Genomic DNA, 19325 nt, shown 5'->3' with positions numbered 1-19325 from the left:
GTGTGCCGTAGTGGTTGGGAATTTGGAACGGATAGAAATTGAAATTGATAGCATCACAAACTATTGTGGGTGGAGATGGGGTGGGGGGGAGGCCTAGTGCGTCAGAAATTTGCCCTCGACACGACGGGTAACCTCACAATCAACGGATTATTCATTTCTTTCTCTCCCTCTCTGTCGAACATGCACTCTAGGGGACTTTCTCTCGTTCGCCCCGGATACCATATGCTGAACGTATCAAATAACATTAATGGATTTAGCTTTTCAATGGATCCTACGCGCTGCATGGTTTAGGTCCGGATGCCGGGTTACACTGGGAGTGTGGAATTCGTGCAGGAACAGAAGAGTGATTAAGGTGATACGGTGAATAAACATCCTTAATCGCATTGATTAGCTTGTTAATTATGAAGGAGCAATTCCTCCGATAGAATTCATTCTACAAATAGGCCCATACCATTGCAAGCGTAAAGTAGTGCAATGGAAATTTGTTTTCATTGCCATTGTGTTGTTGCTCAAAGTGAACCTTCGAGTTAGAAGTGCATTTTAACAACAGGTGTTTGATAAGTTCGGTAAATTTTCAAGAAGTTTCAATAATTTTACTGCCCTACCCTTGCCCTACTCTAAGCTTTTATCTTATGTTTAAGGTTGTAGTTAAAAATATTTATTTATATCTAAGCCTCTTACTCTCTGAGGTAATAATGATGATATTATTCTGCTCGCGAGAACTTTAGTCGGAAAAGAGCAGTTCCGTAATGGAAAAAGGTGTTAAAAATTCGGCTATTGCCGGAAGCAATAGTAAACCAGGAAGGCAAAAACAAAACAAAAACGAACGAAAACGCATCTTTTGATCGAGTACCGGAACCGGAAAATGCTTGATTGAAATTATGCACAAAACAAATTAGTACGGCACATTGATGATACCACCACGCCACACACAACCCCGATGCTGTTGAAAGCGGGGAACGAATCGCTTCCGACCGGTTTCGGTTAATATTAAGCCGCCGGCATTAATGATGAAACGGTCGGTCCTGCGGCAGTGCCCCTAGGGTCGGGACTAAGGGAAGCTGGTAATGGTTATAATGAGGTGGCAAAGGAAGCAACCAACAAAGCAGAAATGTGAGGAAACCCGACGGTTTCAAGGACTACCGAATAGGAGGCAGCGTATTGGAGAGACCAAGGGATGCTCGGCTCGTATAATGGAATTAATGGGCAAATGGGGCACCCTTCGGGAAGATTTTTCCACAAACACACCGGTGTGCTGCACCCCTTGTGCCCAGGTGAGAGTTTGTACAGGGGCGAGATGAAAGCACGGGTGCAGCTGCCGCGTGTTATTGCCATGTAATCCTCTTCCGCGCAAAGCGTTACCTTATGGCCGTTTGGCTGCTGCTGCAGGCCGTTGTGATTAGGAACAATAAAAACATGCTCACCTAGTTTTTTTTTGTATCTGGTCACACTATTCTCATATAATTGTGAGTTTAATGAAGCCCAGAACAGAGGCAGTTTTGTGAAATGATATTTGTGGTATTTAATTCTATTGTTTCACCAATTAATGCATTACAATTTATAGTACTTTAATAATATTCCTTAAACGCATGTTAACGTGCAAGTCAAACAACAACCCGCACAAGTAGCGCAAAGTGCTACGGCGTATCCGACAAAGTGCGCCGGAAGTGGTGGCAACAAGAACGAATTAAATAACACCCTTAATCTCGTAATTGTTAAGCCATGATTGTAACGGGGGACCCCCTTGCAGGAAGAAAAGGATGTAAGTGTGTCGCACGGTCTGTAATTTCGTTACTTATCGCTGCTCTCTGGCCAACTGTGGAAAGGACAAGGCAACAAAAACAAAAAAAAACACAATCCTTAGCCGTTGGTTGGGTTTTCCCTTGCTTGTTCTCTAATTCCTTCTCCCTTAGCTCACCCATAACAACACAGTAACTTCTGGCCTGTTTCGCTATTCGTACTTTCTTTTTTCTCTCCCTCTCTCACTTTCTCTCTTTCTTGTTTTTTTTTTCCTTGTTCGTTCACCACTAACCTTCCCACCGGTCCTTCGGTTAGTTATTAAACTCACTTTGCTGGCCCTTATTTGCACACGGCCGGGGCTGATTTTTCTATTTATATTTCAATTACACCCTTCATTCGGCCACATTGCGCACAGCACACGCCACACACCGTGCCTGCTGTCCCTGCCAGGTTACACACTACCAGCGGCTCAAGCTGTTTTCCCATATCCTGCCCTAGGTCCTGCTGCTGTGGCCGTGCGGTGGGTTCGTTTCGTGACAACGGCGCTAAAATTGTTAACTTTTCTTTCGCGCTGCTTCCGTTCCTTTTCCTTCCCCTGTCGCCATCGCGTCAGGGGATCCTGCCTAAGCGGCAACCATTTTTATAGGATTTTTTCATCCCCCTTTTACGGTCACCCTCGATACGTTTTACGCGCGCACAGCCCTCTCGCCCTCCCAACCTACCCAACTCCGGTTCCGTTTTCACCGTCATTATTGCTTCCCGTTTCCTGTGCCATCATTATGACCACTTTAGCGAATGTGTGTGCGTGTGTGTTTGTATGGTTGGCAAAAGAGCTTATGCACAAGCTCAACAACAAATACCCACACCACTCTGAGGATTCCAGCTGTCAGCCTTTTTTGTGTATGTGTGTAGATATTCGTTTGGTTTCGGTACTTCTGCCGATTCCGTTCAGCGACCAACCGACCAATCGACCCCTATTAATTCGCGTATGTGATTTCATCCCTCCATCCCGTGCGGCGGTCGCTCGCAGATTATATCAACCGTTGTCTGCCGTGTGGTGTGCGCCGGTCGAAGTAAAAAAAAAAGGGACTTTGATTCCTTCCTACCCGTTTACGGGAAAGGAGGGATCCCTTCTTGTCGTTTCGCTCTATTGTGCACGCAAAAAGTGTCGATTTGCTTTGTTCACAGTTTTCGATCCCCTGTTTTCGATTTTGGTATCATCCCCCTGGTTGGTTCCCGGGGCGAAGAAGGTCGTCCGCGCGAGAGTAGAGGTATATACGCACGCGTTTTGGTTTGCTTTGTGTGTGGGACTGTCGAGAGACTGTAGACGGGAAACTCCGAAGGACTCCTCCTGTCTTTCTCTCTCTCTCTCTATGTTGCTCTCTTTCCACTTGCGCACAGGAATCAAATATTATTGTTATTATAGTCCTTCCTTGGCTCATCAATTTGCCCTCGTCCATGTACGGTTCCTCCTCATTTCTGGTTCAGTGGTTCGAGGTTCGGTTAGTGCGTTTTTTTTTCTGGCGCTTCCCTTTTTTTATTCGTTGTTTCGTGTCCCACAACTCTTCCATGTTGCTTGTGTTCTCTATTCCCCCAATCCACCCCCAGTTATTAGGCCGTCATTAATATCTTGATTCACGATGACAACCTTCCGCTTGAGGGGAACGATCGATTTGGTTCGATAAGCTTCGACACTAGATATGAGCTCTTGTGTTTGCGGGATTGTGGCAGCGATTGGTGGCTGATTTGGACAAAAAGTGGTATTTTTTTTGTAGTCATTTTGTTTTTAATCGTGTAATTTTATGTTCATCATATTGTTTCGCTTCAGCAGCTCGATGATTTATGGCTTGTTCAAACATGATGATTTATTTATTGTATTTTTGTTTCCTTACAACGACCAAAACGGTTATCATGAGTAGAAAAATTCAACGAAAGGCAAATCATTGAGAAAAGAATAATGGGATATTTTTAATAAGCATTCTAAAAGCAAAGAAAATTTGCAACTCCTATTTCCGCGGAGCAACTGAATTGGTGAAAGCTTTCAAAAAATACCAATATTGAACTATCTATTTGACAATTTGTAAACAATCTTTTTGATATTTGCTTTAAAATATTTCTATTAATCTTTTTAAACTTTGCCCCTAGTGGCACTTATTGTTTTGTTACACACTGTATATTACATTACATGTTCTAAAGGTAGACTAACATGTGTATGATAAAGAATTGAAAATTCTCCCACTCAGTTTCTCCATGAGTCAAGCATAGCACTATGTTCCATTCGGAGGAGACACAGCACATGAACTGGTACAGCTGACCATCAGTATTTACTTTTATCACTGCTTCCCACTTCCCATTTCCACCGGTCGGAATGGTCTCAAAACTGGCCACCGACAGCTTTTTGCCAAGGACATTCTCCTTCTTGCATTACAAATAAAGACACAATCTTGCAGTCGAGTACATCGTCCATTCAGTAGCCTGCATTCTTCCCTACGGTTACAAGCCACTGTTTTCCTGTGAGACCAGTAATCAATGGGAGGCACTGTGTGGGAGAGCACCGTGCAGCATACACTTGTACAGACGGACGATATTCGCTCGATTGTAAGTAAACGTCCGTAGTAGGAAGCGATTGTTTGTAGCAGCACCACGACCACGACCCAGCATCGGGTGTGTTATGCTGTGTGTTGGTGAGATGGAAAAGAAGGCAACTGTTTTCAATCGACTCAATAAGTGGAATAGATGTCGATCGTGTTGAACATCGCAAACAAAGCCAAAAGAGCTGGGTAAGGGAAAGAAATGGCTGTTGCTGTTTCCAATGCCTGCGGGAATTATTTTCTACCGCCCGGAACACGAGGTGAAAGGACATGGCAGATTGGAAGACCGATTAGATAGCTTCCGGTGAGCGGGGAACGGGTCGCATTGGGCTGTGTGAGTTGTCGTGGGTAGAAAATTCGATTCCGAGCTCAATCTGTGCTTCCATAGTAACACCAACGACGCTGTATGGGTGTGTGAATTTTAAACCAACCAACTTGAGGATGAGTTTACCAAGTAAGCTAGAAAAAGCAGCATCAACAAGCGGAAACAAGCCACATGTGAATTCTTGGCTGGGCGGAATGCAAGAAAATGAATTTTCATGTTCTTTTTTATGCTACATTATCAGAGACAGTGCGGAAGAAATCGAAAGCTGACAAACCACTCCACTCCTCGATACTGCCTGGCCAAGTTGCCCGTGTGTGTGTAGTAGTAGTAGCAGTGAAGCGATTGCGGTCGAGTTGTGCACTTGCACGTTACTGTTATTACCATTGTGTCCTTTATCCTACCAGCGCAGACCAGTTTTTCGATGCTCTAATATTGAAATAACAGAGTGTACTGGTGCGCAATGCGGTTGGCCAACGTTCCGTTAAAGTGTGAACATTAAGTGCAGTTGGTTGTAGTGGGAAATATCACTCACTTTAGCCCGGTGACCCTTCAATACGTCTTACAGTCAAGGATTGTTTCCCTGTGCTTGTAAATTATCCATTTATCCCATGTCAAAATGGAATCTCGTGAGCAAAGATCCCCTTTGCCTAATCACGGAAAGAAGTGTTTTCCCATTCAATACATTCCCTTGTGCGTGCGGAGCAACATGCCATAAATTATTGAGGGTTGAAAGCATAGCGAAAAATACATCCAACTGATTTTTTTTTAAGGACATTTTGCTCAATGCCAAAAAAAAACTTGAACCCCTTTTTTAAGCGAAACAATCATAATGAACAGATTTCCTTCGTCCACACAAACTGTTCCTCCGGGTGCTATATATCGAAAGTGGCCAGGGGAACCGATCCGTCTGTTGAATACATGCTGGAACCAGGGGTATTGAAAGAGGAGGCACTTTGAAAGAAAAAAAAAACCCCGACGCGAATTGAATAATAATCATGCGAAAGCGATTCTCGTCCAAAGATCCGGGCTGTGTATACAGGAGAGAGAAAAAAAAAACCCCTCAAAATCACCCTAAACCGGTGCCGAAACCAAACCCCAAAAGTACAGAAATGGATGGCGTTAGATAAGAAGCAAAATAAATAACAAAACTTCATGATTTCCGGCTTGAATTACCGCTATCGGGACCAAAAATCCGTGTTACTAAAAGCCCAAAAACTGTCCGTGAAAGGATCTCACTTACTGTGTTAATTTACGTTCGCTAGGGAAGAGAGGATGAGATTATACAAACGAAAGAGAAAGAGAGAGGAAAAAACAGTGAACTGACAAAGAAAAAAGGAATCCATATCCGTCGTTCGTTCTTTTGCTAATGGATACAAATTAAATCACTTGCGTCACACCACCACCATCTTTCTCTTCACCTATCGACCTTTTTATGCAAAGTGTATGTGTGTGTGTGTGTGTGTGTTTGTGTGTATGGTCGATTAATATTCATTCGTGTTTGAGATCCGTTCCACACCGAGTTTTAGGGATTTGCCGATCCATTTTCACAGCCCCTCTTCGCATTCGCCCTGCCACGACCGCCGGGAGAATCTTATATTTTAGGGCGTGTGCCCGCCCGTGTCGGGGTGGGCAAAACCATCCTGTGGCACAGATTGCAAATCTCTCCCCCAAATGCTAACAGTGTATCCCTTTTTTTGTTGTTGTTGTTTTGTTTCGGGGAAGAGAGATGCGAGCAAAAAATTGTTACAAACGGAGGCCACCGAAGAATAAACGAACCGGATCCGTGTTTTAGCGATGGTGGCGCGCAGAAAGGAGCAGGAAAAAAATCGGTTATGACCGCGACAGGACGTGAGATCGTCCGGGTGGAAAGTTTTGAATTTGAATACATTCGTCGGTTTTTGGTGAGGGGCCGCTGGGAATTATGGTAGCGAAATTAGAAACGGATTCATAAAGTGTGTGTTGCTCTCACTTCCCCACCATCCGATCATGGCAATTACAGTTAATAACACAGATTTTCGTTTTATTTTTTCAAACAAGTGTCGTTGTTTTTAATTTACAGAAAAATTGCATAAATACCTGATCCATCTGTTTTTCTCTCCTGGGGAAAAATGTTAGATTCGTTTTATCGTTTCGGTTAACGGTCGAAGTCATCTTTGGAGACATAATGTTTGGCCGTTTGGACTTGGATACCAAATTGTACTGTAAGGATCGATTTGAATCTTAAATTAGTTTATCTTCTATTAGATCCTTATTTTCCTGGGATAATGCAAAAGACAAGGAAGAAAATGCTTTGAGAAATTTGTACTCTTCTCAGTCAATATACATGGCAAGGAGCCGTTATAACTTAAATAGAACAATAAGCCTCTCATTTTAGGAAAATCTCATTCTTTAGAAAATCCTTGAGAGATAAACCGTGGAATATTTTTTTTTGTCCTGGTAATTGTTTAATTATTTGTCCAAACTATTATGCTTTGTCTATTTCGTTACTTTACCATGTCAACCAAAGTTTATTCCAGTCTAAGATAAAACATATAAACAATGGAACATTGTTGTACTACGAGCAACAATAAACCATAAAAGTTGTGTAAACTGAATAAAAAAAAAACCAACGTTGTAATCGAAAAAGTTTATGCAACTATTGTTCTCCGCATTACAGCAAGAATTGATGGTGGTATGAACAACAAGAGATGAGAAATGTAACCAAATCAAGGCAAAAAATTAACAACAAAAACACGAAAAACCAAATCCCGAATGATGTGCGGTCGCGTCCATAACACTCTCGCTAAACCAAACCCCCGAAACAAAGAAACAAACGGTGAACGTGAAACAAAAAAAAAAAGCAAACCCGAATCTGGTGCGCTAAATAGAGTTCATGTTCCCATGCTGTTTGTCAGCCGGAACGAAAGCAGCAAACAGAGTTTAGCGGGAAATGTGGTACCTTTTTTGGAGTTTTTTTTTATGTTGCTTCAAATATCCACGAGCAGTGGAACAGTTCCACGGTCCATTTGGGTTGCGAAAACTCTGACGAGCGCTACCGGCTCCCGGTCTACACATCCGGAGGTGGGGGTTTTTTTCCATCGTGGCTTCCGACGTCTACCTTAGATTTTAAATAAATAACGTGAAAGAAGAGGAAAAAACAACGCGTGCCAATCGTGTCGGACGCTTGTTGACGATGGTCATTGGTGTTCGTTTGCTCGGAGGGTTGGCTTTTTTTCCGCAGTTTTATTTTAAAAAGCAATGTTAAAGCACCCCCCGGGTGGTCATACGTATACGTGGTGTGGGGTTATCCCGTGTCTGCCATAGATCATAGATACACGTACGTGTGTGATGCTGCCTGGTGACATTTAATCGAACGATGATCTCACCCCCTGTCCTGGTAATGAATGTTGCCTTTGCATTCCCTTTTGTTTGCCTAACGTTAACTTTTTACAGTTACACTTTGTGTTGAAAAAGCAGTGTCATAAAAGAGTTTTTATTTGGCTTTGGAGTAAGATTTATTCGCTTGAAACAACAAACTGTGGATGGATAAAGTATTCATCGTCCAGTGGCTTCGACATGTGGACTAAGGAAACAACTCCTTTTATGCCCCATATTTGTGAGATTTGAAGACATTAATTGAAAATAAATTATTTACTACTAACTAATCTCATCAAACAATCCGTTTGTTCTTTTTTCCCTTCTTCCCCACAGACTAAAACTCGAATGTGATAAGCTGGCCAGCGAGAAAACGGAAATGCAGAGACATTATGTTATGGTAAGTGAATAGTGCTTTCTATTTTACTTCTCCAAATTAAGCTACAATGAACCATAAAGAAAAAAAAAACCATTTTACCCCCTATCATCGTTTCGACCCGCGATCGACCTCGGTCGGCCCGGTCCCCCCACACTGTAGATGTGCTTTTCTTTTCCAAACTAAATTATGATTGTCGTCCGTTTCGCTTCTCCTTTTGTTATCGATCGTGGGCTATCTTTTTATTTGTTACGGCATAAACTTCGCACTCGTTTTCGTTCGTTTGATTGGTTTTCAAGACCGAAACAGTCATCAATGCGCTTTGCCGGTTCGGTCGGTCGGAGGAGTTGAAGAAAATCACTCCATTATCTGCCGTTGTCGTCACCGCCGGCTTTTTGCACCGCGTGGGGAGCTGTAATGTCCACATTCAGCGATCGTTCAAGTAAATTGCTTTATTTTATTAGCGTGCGCTTCGTCGGGCAGTGGATGGGGCTAGTCTATTCCGCTTGCCGGCGGCACCACCATCATGAAGGCAATGAACGAGAGAGAGAAAGAGAGAGAGAGAGAGTAATAGACAAGCGTGATGGGAGACGATGGAGACGCCTGGTAAGCGAAGTGGGAGAAAAAGCTCCCAATAACTTATGCTCCTACCAACAGAGCGTGAAGGCGGATAATCCAATAAAATGGGTAACGCTTTCTGTTTGCAGAGGTGTGCGAGATGGGGAGAAATTCTTTTTTTGGGGGAGTTTGGAATTATACATGTACATTGATGTATGTAGATGAAATTGTAAATCCATTTTACTACAAGTAGTGTTGGGTGAATGCAGGAATTTGAAAGAATCTTTGAATTGAATGAATGAATCGGAATATAAATAAATATTTTGAGAGTTCACACCTGATTTCAATGACTCTTCTTAAAAGATTCATTCCGAGACACAAGAGTTCCAAGTTGTAGACGTTCAACTACACAATTTTGCTGTAAATTCACATCCGTTGCATGGAAAACTTACAAACGAATGGTAATGTAGAGGTTAGGAAGAGTATCATTCACGTTTCAACGAGAACTCTCTGAAAAAAACCCATGACTGATACCATTTGTGACTTGCTTTATCGAAATGCGATGGATCTTTCGATAGGACTTTCAATCATACTCACTCGAACGCGTGCTCAAAGCTAACATACGAACGGAATGGAAGTAGTAGCCTGCGTCACTAATCCAACAAACCTACGCAGCTTAGAGCCGTATTTTGCGAACAGTCTTCCCTCCTCGATGCGGTCATTCATCCGGAAAAGCTTCTACGCAGTCGGCTTTATCTCCGTACCAAGCAAAGCTCCTCTGACGCTGCATCGCTGCAATGACAACCGATGGAGTTTCTCGTAAAAACCAACAAAAAAAAAACGGAAGTGAGTTAGCAATAGCAATACGAGCCGAGACGAAGCAAAACAAAAGCAGTGCAGATGTCGAGGGATAGGATCGATAATGCCATTCCATTTGCAAGACACCGTAGCCATGGTGGTAGCGCTGCTCTAGCCGTAATTGGTATTCCTGTCTCCGACGAGCAATTTCGTTTTATTATTTTATATTTATTATCAATTAAGAAGCACATCTATAACCGGTGGCTTTCCCCCCCCCCCACATCCTTTTGCGCACTGGAAGCGACAAAACGTGGCGTGTGTTTTTCGGGCGGTGGTAGGATTGCACGAGCGTTGGAACGAGAGCGAGAGAGTTAGCTGGCACCCGGGCACGAACCAGCCACAAACATACCGCAACAGCAAACACTCATACGTGCCAACCTGCAACGCCGGCGTACGGTGCATGCAACCGGCAAGGATTAGCAGTATAAGCCTTCGAGAGCTTAAATCGGTATTCGGGTTTATGGTTTCCAGAGAAAGTTTTTCCTCTTCGCTTACGGTAGTGCAATTTGCGTTATTGCAGTTTAATCAGTTAAATTAGTTATGAAGATACAGCGTGCAGTTGCTTAGCTTTGGGCAGTTGCAATGATGCACACAGTTTGGTGGTGTTTTCGTGCAAATATTTATAATTGCTGGATTTATCTGTATTCTTCGATTAAAAATACACTTTTCGGACTTCTTATGTAGAAAGTTTGTACCATACAATGTATTTCATAGAGGTTTTATGTAATGTCGAATCGTTGGTTGATTTTAAAGCGGTTTATTAAATGCTCATCCGTGAGATATGGATAAAACGAGCTGACACTTTACTTTTCAGTAAGAATGATGTGCTACTAAACTGGAACTGGTTGAGATGTTTTTAGAGATCGAGCATTACGCTTGGCCAAAAATCCGGACGGTAGTGCTGAAGAGAGCACTTTATGATGCTTTCTATCGAATCAAGCAAAGAAAAGGAAACGCTTTCTGCCGGATCATTTTCCGAATGTTTCCACTAACCGGATGCTGATGGTGCCAAAAATTCGTTCCTTTTCACTTTCTCACTCGATTGCGCATCGCTTCCTTCTCTCGTGCGCTGTCGATCACATTGGGAAGGAAATATTGCCCTGTGCAAGCATTGAAGTGAGAAAATTTGCTCACAGTGTAATAAATTACGATAACAGTACAATTTAATACATCATACACGAGGGGGAATCGAGAAGGGGTGGCACGGTTTGCAAGCCGGGCACACAGCTGGTCAACCCGTGCAAAGCTGCAAGCCAGCCGGACCAGCGGGAATGGCAGGCAAATAGTGTAAAGCGCACGCTATAAGCGATGGTGGATGAACCCGGATACCACAAAGCGAAAATGGATGCGAGCGATGGCCACCGGTACTGGTCCCCCTCCCCCCCGTATCACCGTCATTCGCGTCGTCGAGATCGAGAACTTTCTACATAATCATAATCATAAATTTGTTGCACTTAATACAGCCACCAGCCACCGGGCGCTCGGGGTCGCCCCGTAAGCGTTCGAGCGTGTGTACGTTACGCGGCGAACCACCCGGGACCAAACCGTATGTTGTGAGCGCCGAGTGCAAAAGTTCAGTCGTAAGCGGTTAGCTGCATATCATCGTGCTTTACTCGCTGCTCTTGCCGCGCCACACACTTTATGGTCATGTTCTGGTGAGTGTTCGCGTGCAAAGTTATGGTGCCGGGTGCCGTTGGGATCGGGCGGGGTTCCTTCAATCGGAGGTTCGGTTTTTGGGTGGGTTTTCGCTTGGTTGGCCAAGAGAAAATTGATGGTTTTCGGCGGTAGTGCGAAGAAGAAGTACGACGACGTGTATGTACGGAGTGGTTTTGCTCTGTGGTCGAAATTATGAAACTTATGAGCGCGAAAGATAGATTTATGTCGCCTATTCGTGTGATTAGACATTGGAACGATCCCTATTCGGGGTAAAATTGTAAACGATACATCAATGTTACTGTACTGGAACTAGCTGGAAGTGAATATCTCTACCATGGCTGATGCTTTTGGTAGTATATTTTATGTTGGAACTGGAACGGAGAACTTGTTCGCCTTACAGAAAATTTCTTACTTTAATTTTTAAACATTTTAACTGAAAGATTTTTAACTGAGTTTCCTCAATATTTGTGTTTTGGCTATTTGACTTCCTTATTCTTGATAGAAAGCTCTAACGCACGACAAAAAGATCATCATGTCATTGCACTAGAGACTCCAGAGGTGAAAGAGACCCAGGAGGTCCAAACCCTGTTAAAAATGTTTCAACAACAACAACATTACACTAGAGCCTTTCAATTATAGAGCAGAGTGCATTCTTAAAATGTTATATGCTTAGTAAAAAATAAACAAAAAAATGAATTATTACCGCAAAAAAAAATCAAAAACCCTTAGCGATACAGATAAAATTGCAGGGATTGCTAGGATATAAAAAGAATAAAACAGGAACCGGGTCGGAGAGCATGCTACTACGATCCTTTCCGTGTGTTTTACTGCAACCATGATGCTCCCGCCACCCTACTAAAACGGTTCTGGACTGTTACGTTTCGTAAGGCTATCATTTCCGTCATGAATTCTAGCCCGCTCCGGGGGGGAGGGGCCAGTTTCCATCGTTTGCTGCTCGGTGCTCTCGAAAGCCACTCCGACAGTACAGTACATAAAAACCCTTTCTTCCAGTAGTGTAGTCTCCATATCAGTTTTCCGAAGGTTGGGGTGGGGGGAGAGAACCATGACAGCAACATACCCTGTAAGAGCGCACCGTATCTCATGCCGATCTTCCCCGGATCTTCTCTCCGCCACATCCGGAAAACATTTTGTTGCACATTGCGCTTTGTCAGATGCACCGAACGATCGGGGTGCTGGGTGTATCCATTCAACTCCATGGAACTGCAATTTTTAGTGCACCGCGTGTGTGCAGGAGAGAGCCACAGAGGCTGGTGGTTTGGCCGGGTGTATATGATGCGCACTTCATATGCTTTGCTTACTACACTCGTTGGAATGCATATGTGTAGCTCCGGCGGTGGCTATGTGGAAGCTCAACTCTCGCTTTTTTTTGTCATCGTAACTTCACATGATCAGTAACGATATTGTTGATGATGGTGATGATGATGGCGATGATGATGGCTGTGGTGTACAGATACTCCACATGGTTCGCTGTGTTCTCGATTCTTTTGTCCCACCACCAGCAAACAGAACATACCCGACAGGCATCAAGGATCATGCTAACGACGAGTGTGCCCTACTGAAAAAGGAAGCGTTCAGCCTCGGAGGATTGCATCATAGCAAGCCGGTGTACGAACGGTATACCAGAGCTACTGGCACGGATACAACAAGCAAACGAAGGATTGCAAACATTTTCCGAAGATTTTCCTTTTTTTGTTTTCGTTGGAACTCCACCCAAAAAAAAAAAAACCAGGGCAAATCTCTTTCAACCTCACAACGCTCCGTTTCCCTACTTGCACCCGCGGTAGTTCCACTGGCAGCCGCAACATTTTCACACATCGTAACTTTAAGCATTTTGAGCATGCTGCAACACACTCAACTACCTCCCTTCTCTGTTCAGTGTTTGGGTACCGAGCGGGAAAGAATCTCTTTGTCGATGGTGCTGATGATGAAAGGATGGAGAAGCAACGAAACGCTTGCGTATACAACACACTCCCGGCATCGATGATCGTATGTTGCATTTTATTCGATACATCAGACTGCACAGTGCTGCACCTAATCGAACGATACACTCGTACCGGATGTTCCCTTCCATTAGTTCCGGACCAACGCATGGTGCTGGCGTTCCTCTTCGCCTCGGATGCAGCTCCCACTGCGTTGCTCGGTTCGGTTCAGACTAAAACGTAATGGCAAGAAGTAACGAGACTGGGAGATGTTGTTTGGAGTAGGAAAAAAGTGGAAAAGTAAAATTGAACCTCCACACACACCCGGTACACGGTCACTGTTCAGGAATTTCTGGATCTCGCCATCGTCGGTGCAACTCCAGCGTGTGCATGTGTAGTGTATAGCATTATACATATGCCGCCGATGCTGCTGCTGCTGCTGCTAGCCCGTAGCCACAACAGCAACCACACGGAGTAACCACTGCGGCTCCTGTCTAGCCTGCCGTAACAGCTACTTCCTCAACATCTTTTGCATCGTACTTAACACCGCTTAGCCTGTTTCGAATACTCGTTCTTCCTGTAGTTTATTTCTTGTTTTTTTTTCGTTGCTGTTGCCTTTTTAGACGATTGTTGCTATCCCTTCCTTCACGCGCAACACAGCCGGGCTCGTGTGGGAAAGGAATACCGAGGAACGTGTTCCGGTATATTAATGCATTTTAGGATGCAACCCGCTCGTGCCAAGCTGTTCCTGCGGTAGTGTAGTAGAGAGAGAGAGAGAGAGAGAGAGCATTATGAGACAGGTAGACAGGCAGACATACAGACAGACAGAAGCAGACATGCTAGTAGTTGGTACACTGTTTTCGATCCTGCCGGCACAAAACCACATCCGATGTATCTAAGTGCACCCGGTGCACCAGCCAGCCACTCGGAATTGTTCCGGCTGTACGTGGATGGCAAAGTTTGGGGAGGTTGTAGTCAACCCGTACGAGTGGAGCACGTTTTGTTTCACGGCACATTGAGAGTACGAAACGAAACGTTTCAGCATATTTTCTTCAGTCTCTAAGGGTAAGAGCGGTGGTTGTGGTGCTTGTTGAACTTGTTGTTCCCCCTCCCCTATCCGGGAGTTCCCACTTTAGGTGAATCTTTCGGAAGAAATTAGTTTCCTCGAGGCGCAGGGTGTCCGGGTTGGAGCATGACGTGTAAGCTCCAGTGTTAGATTGGACCTCTAGACCATCTGCGGCTAACCAAGGTTATGCCGGAACGATCAAGGAAGGTCAACTAGGGTAGGTGGTGCCTTTGATAGCACAGCATCGGTCAGAAGCCACTTCATTGCAAAAAGGGAAGCAGCTTACGCTGTGATAAGTGGGTTAGGGCATCATCGTGCCCGTTCTGTAAAGCATCTACAGCGTTTTCGCCACATTATGCACCGTGCCACCTATTGGCTTCTAATCAGTAGCGCAGATGAAAATGGCAGGGGGTTGCACCGGTCGGCGGTCGGTGTAAATTTACTACTCAGCTGCACACATGCTTGTTGTTGCTGTTGTTTGGGTAGCTTACGCTGCTGCATGCGGTACGTTCTGCTTTGCCGGGCGTAAGGAAACGCTGTGAGCGGTGAAGAGGGCGCGCTGGCAAGAACCACAAAATATACTACCTAATTGTTCGCATGTAAAGTGTTGGGCGAAGTGATAACAAGTGATGTAAGAAATGGAAGCGGTTGTGAGAATATGTGCGGTAATGAATTTTTCATCTTAGTTAGGACTTGAAACAGACGCTATCCATTAATAACACATCCTGACCGCTTATTTAGTTGCTTGCCAATGTGTATCATAAATCAGGAGTTAAAAATGAGAGAACTTATGTGTGAAGGGTAGCAGCCCTAGAATATTTGCCAATAGAGCAACTATCAACTACCTTTATGTTTTTCTTGTGAGGCAACTATTTTCCAGCAGAATGCAAATCGTTTTTTCCGAAAACATACGGAAAAGAAAAACAATAATGTGATGGGAGTTTTATTGTTGTAGAAACTGCTACAACGTCTGCTTGATGTTGATGTATGCAAATGGAGATAAGTTGTAGATTCATACAAAATTCATACGTTATTTCTCCGCACTCTCGTTTGGTCCGCGCCTTGAGGGCATGTCTTAAAGGCGAATGGTAGTGGTTGTACCATTCATCGAGAGAAGAAGGTGGCAGATTTATTGGGTAGAATGGTGCATATGTTCTTGTGATTTGTTTTGGAATGTGAAGTCTGACTTCCATGTGCATTTAATATTAAAAACGTGATCGAACCCATTTTAAGTCGTTCATAAAGATTTCTACTAAAATCTCTGTGTTTTGATACAATATTGAATTGGGATTGTTCATTATCGTGTGCTATGTAAAGTATTGTTGTAGTATATCGCAAGAAAATCATCTCATCGCTATCGAACATCCCTTCTTGGTACAATTTCCGATGCTCACGCGCGCTCCACATTTCAGCTTAAGTTCAGTAATTTATTTCCATTTTAACTCATAGCGATAATAATTCATAATAACTTCATTACGGCTGGTGGGAAATACTTTAAGCGTTTCATTTTCTTTTTCGTTCCCCATTCGTTGTGCCGATGTTGGAACAAAAAAAAAAAGTTGCTCACCTACCAGCGCTCCAACTGGGGCATCGAACGAAAAGAAACATAAAACTTTAGCAGCCGGAAAATGGCAACCGTCGGTCGCCAACGTCTTCGTGCCGCTGATTCAACTCGCTGTGGCTGTTCCCTGGCGCTAGGGAGGTGCAATAATTTTATTCTTTATGCAAATTTAACTATAACACCGTCCCGGCTCCGGGTTCGTTTCCGTTCACCATCTTCAAAGTTCAGCTGCAACGAGCGCACCATGACCTATACCTTCGCCAACTGCCATCGAACCGGGTACGGTACTCTTTAATATTCTATTCCGGTTCATGGCTGGAACCCCCGCCCACCGGAAGTGGTTGTAAGTGGTGAAAATGAAGGGTGAACATTTTAGTGACCCTTACCAGTACAGACTAACGCGCCGCATAAATGATGAAGAAAGTCGACACAAAAAGTCGGCGACGAAAAGATTTTTTTTTTATGCCAACCGTAGATATGGTATGGGTGGTATTATTAAACGAGATTTGCATACCGCCACCTAAGGTTGGTTAAGGAAAATAGTTTTTCTCATCAGAGCATTTATTACTATTCGCTTATATCGTTAAAATCATTGGTAGAATCGATCTCAGCAAGTACTGCGGGTGGGCATGCCATCATCGCAATCTTTTTTTTTTATGGAACAAAGATGATCGTTGTTTGATTTTGGTTTGAATTTTAGCACTCAGTAGCAAATACAATGTATCGTCATCATGAATAACTTAATTGGATAATGAGTGAGAAGTGATGAGTGATGAGTGAGGAATGAGTGAACAAACGATGGAGGCGCCCAGCTTCTCATGGATGTAAACATTCTACAAAACCCTCTCTTTGGCCGGTCGCTTTCGATGTTCCCGCACAATACCGGGTAGTTCGTTTTGGTTTTCTATTTCTTTCCTGGCTGTGTGCTCCATATGGTGGTAATTATATGTTGCATGCACATGCTAAATACGGGTGAGAGTGAAAGCGTGTGATAGTGAACAAATGGACCATGGCTTTCGTCGTGTGTGTGTGCTAGTGGTGGAAATTGACGTGTCGGTATTATAACAAGCTGGGGGTTTTTTTTTTTGTTTCATTTATACCAGCGCTTATACACGGTGCGAATAATGTCATAAATTCTTCATACTTCCTTTGTACGTGTTGGCGAAAAATTAACAGCAGCCATAAAGATGCTAATATTATCGCCCGGGCAGTCCGTTCCCTTGGGTGCCTTCATCGCATTCGTGATAATGGTTCCAAAATGGTGCTTTTTTTTTGCCTGTGTTCCCCTACGTTTCTTGTTTAGGTTTCAGGGTTTTGTTCTTACATCTGTTTGACGTCGTATGAAATAATTTTCCCTTTTTTCCGTCCTATATTCCGTCCGTGTGTGAAATTTAATTTCTTTTCGCAGCAGTATTCAAGGAAGGAAAATTAAATAATTATAGCATGAATATTGCATCAACCAGAACCAGGCTTCCGCAATTTCTGCTTTTGAACATGTTTTCTTTACATGGCGTATATTCTTTTAATTGCAGAACCTTAAGTTCCGTTCAAAATAGATTAGCTACCAACTTCTGGTAACTGGTCGAAATAATCATGATAAGCAATTCCAAATTCCGTTTGACATCTTACACTTCATTCCACCTTTGGGTGCAATTGTAACGAGCTTTTATAACGTCCATTCCCGTCAGCCATCAGGTTAGTGGTCGATCAACTTCGGTACAAGCAGCATCAACCTTCAAACGAATGGAAACCACAATCGGAAAGCATCACTCGCTGGAACGCTTTCGTGCCACGGTGGCTTGGCAAAACCGTATTCTGGCTATCAGCGGCTGTTACGTGTACGTCCCCGATCATCGTGTCACGTCCCGCATCGCAGTTATGTGCTTTCTCTCCAGCTCCTTTATCATCTTGACGGTGTACAGTGTCGTACAGTCGTGGGGTGACGTGCCCCAGATCGCGCTTAGCATGGCGACCATCTTTTACGGCTTCGTCGGTATCGCACGACTATCGGTAGCGATTAGCGATCCAGCCGGGTGCTACCGTTCGATCAAGCTGGCCGAGGAGGTATACCTACATGCGGACGGGTCACGTCCGTCTGAATGTGAAGTGCTGGCGCGATACACCGACCTGTTCTGCAAAAGCGTCCTTCTGTACACCGCTGGCTACACCTTCAGCGCAATGCTGGTTACAGTGATGCCTTTCGCGTTCTATTTCGTGCGTGGCGAACGGTTTTTGCCGTTTGCAATTGTTTTCCCGTTTACCGACGGGGAGAATCCGATCGGCTTTTGGTTTACCCTCGCCGTACAGCTGGTTTATGTTTTATGCGGCCCAGTGGCGTTGATTCCTTCGCAGAACATTTACTTTGCGTTTATTTTCAACATCTGCCTGCAGTACGAGCTGTTGATTGAGAGGCTGAAGCAGTTGGATGAGACGATACGAAAGTGTGGCGGTTCCGGGGAAGATACGCATGGCTCAACCGTACGCGATGAGTTGGTGAAGATCATACAGCTGCAGCAAAAATCTACCGAGTAAGCTACCGTCTTAATGCCGACTACAGTCCAGTGGAACTTACATATCGTTCGAGTTTTACAGCTACATAACGCACATTGAGAACTTCTACCAGATGCAATCGTTCGTAGAGTTTCTCAGCAACTCGCTGCAGGCCGCACTGACCTTGAACGAACTGCATCGCGTATGTTGACTCAAAGCTGCACCCGGCGTCGTTACTTCATTACTAATGCACAAAGCATTTCCTTTTGCAGAGCTTCTGGTTGCCGGGGCTTTTCATTCTACCGCTGGCCGTGGTGCAGATGCTGCTGCTCTGCTCGCTGGGAACGCTGATCGAGCTGAAAAGTGATCAGTTTACGGTTAAATTGTACGATATTGCCTGGTCAGAGATGGAACTTTCGCAACAGGCCATGTTTAAATATGTGCTGAAAAGCGCCCAGCAGCCCAAGCGATTGACCTGTGGCCGATTTGCTGTGATTAACATGAACCTATTTGTCACGGTATGAGGCAGCTCGGGTTTGTCGGTGTTGGAGAAGCTGTTCTAAACGAATTTTCGCTTGTTGATGAGTTCCATTTTCCATTTCCAGATTCACAAAAAGATATATTCGTTCTTTATGATGCTGCAGAATGTGTGAAACTCGCGCAATTTCTGTGCTTTAGTCTGAAGTAGTGAGAAGAGTTAGTGTTGCAATGTAAAAGTTTGTATAGCCGTGTCCGAAAGGTATATGTAGTTTGCTGTTCGAAAACAGATTCAGTTTAAAAATAAACGAATTTCCCACACATCCTGAATCA

The 19325-nt window shown here is 44.0% G+C and overlaps 1 protein-coding gene across 1 annotated transcript in view; it reads left to right on the top strand.

Annotated features, from left to right (window-relative positions):
* LOC128707284 (protein groucho) overlaps positions 1 to 19325 on the top strand; it is a 156417-nt gene that overhangs the window by 89301 nt on the left and 47791 nt on the right. Inside the window, exon 4 of the mRNA XM_053802236.1 lies at positions 8347 to 8410. Within this exon, the coding sequence (XP_053658211.1) occupies positions 8347 to 8410 (64 nt within the window). The remainder of the gene's footprint in view (positions 1 to 8346; positions 8411 to 19325) is intronic.

Source organism: Anopheles marshallii, chromosome 2 (genome assembly GCF_943734725.1).
Source record: "Anopheles marshallii chromosome 2, idAnoMarsDA_429_01, whole genome shotgun sequence".
Classification (NCBI taxonomy): domain Eukaryota; kingdom Metazoa; phylum Arthropoda; class Insecta; order Diptera; family Culicidae; genus Anopheles; species Anopheles marshallii.
The sequence above is the reverse complement of the archived record's forward strand: the minus strand, read 5'-3'. Positions and strand labels throughout refer to the sequence as shown.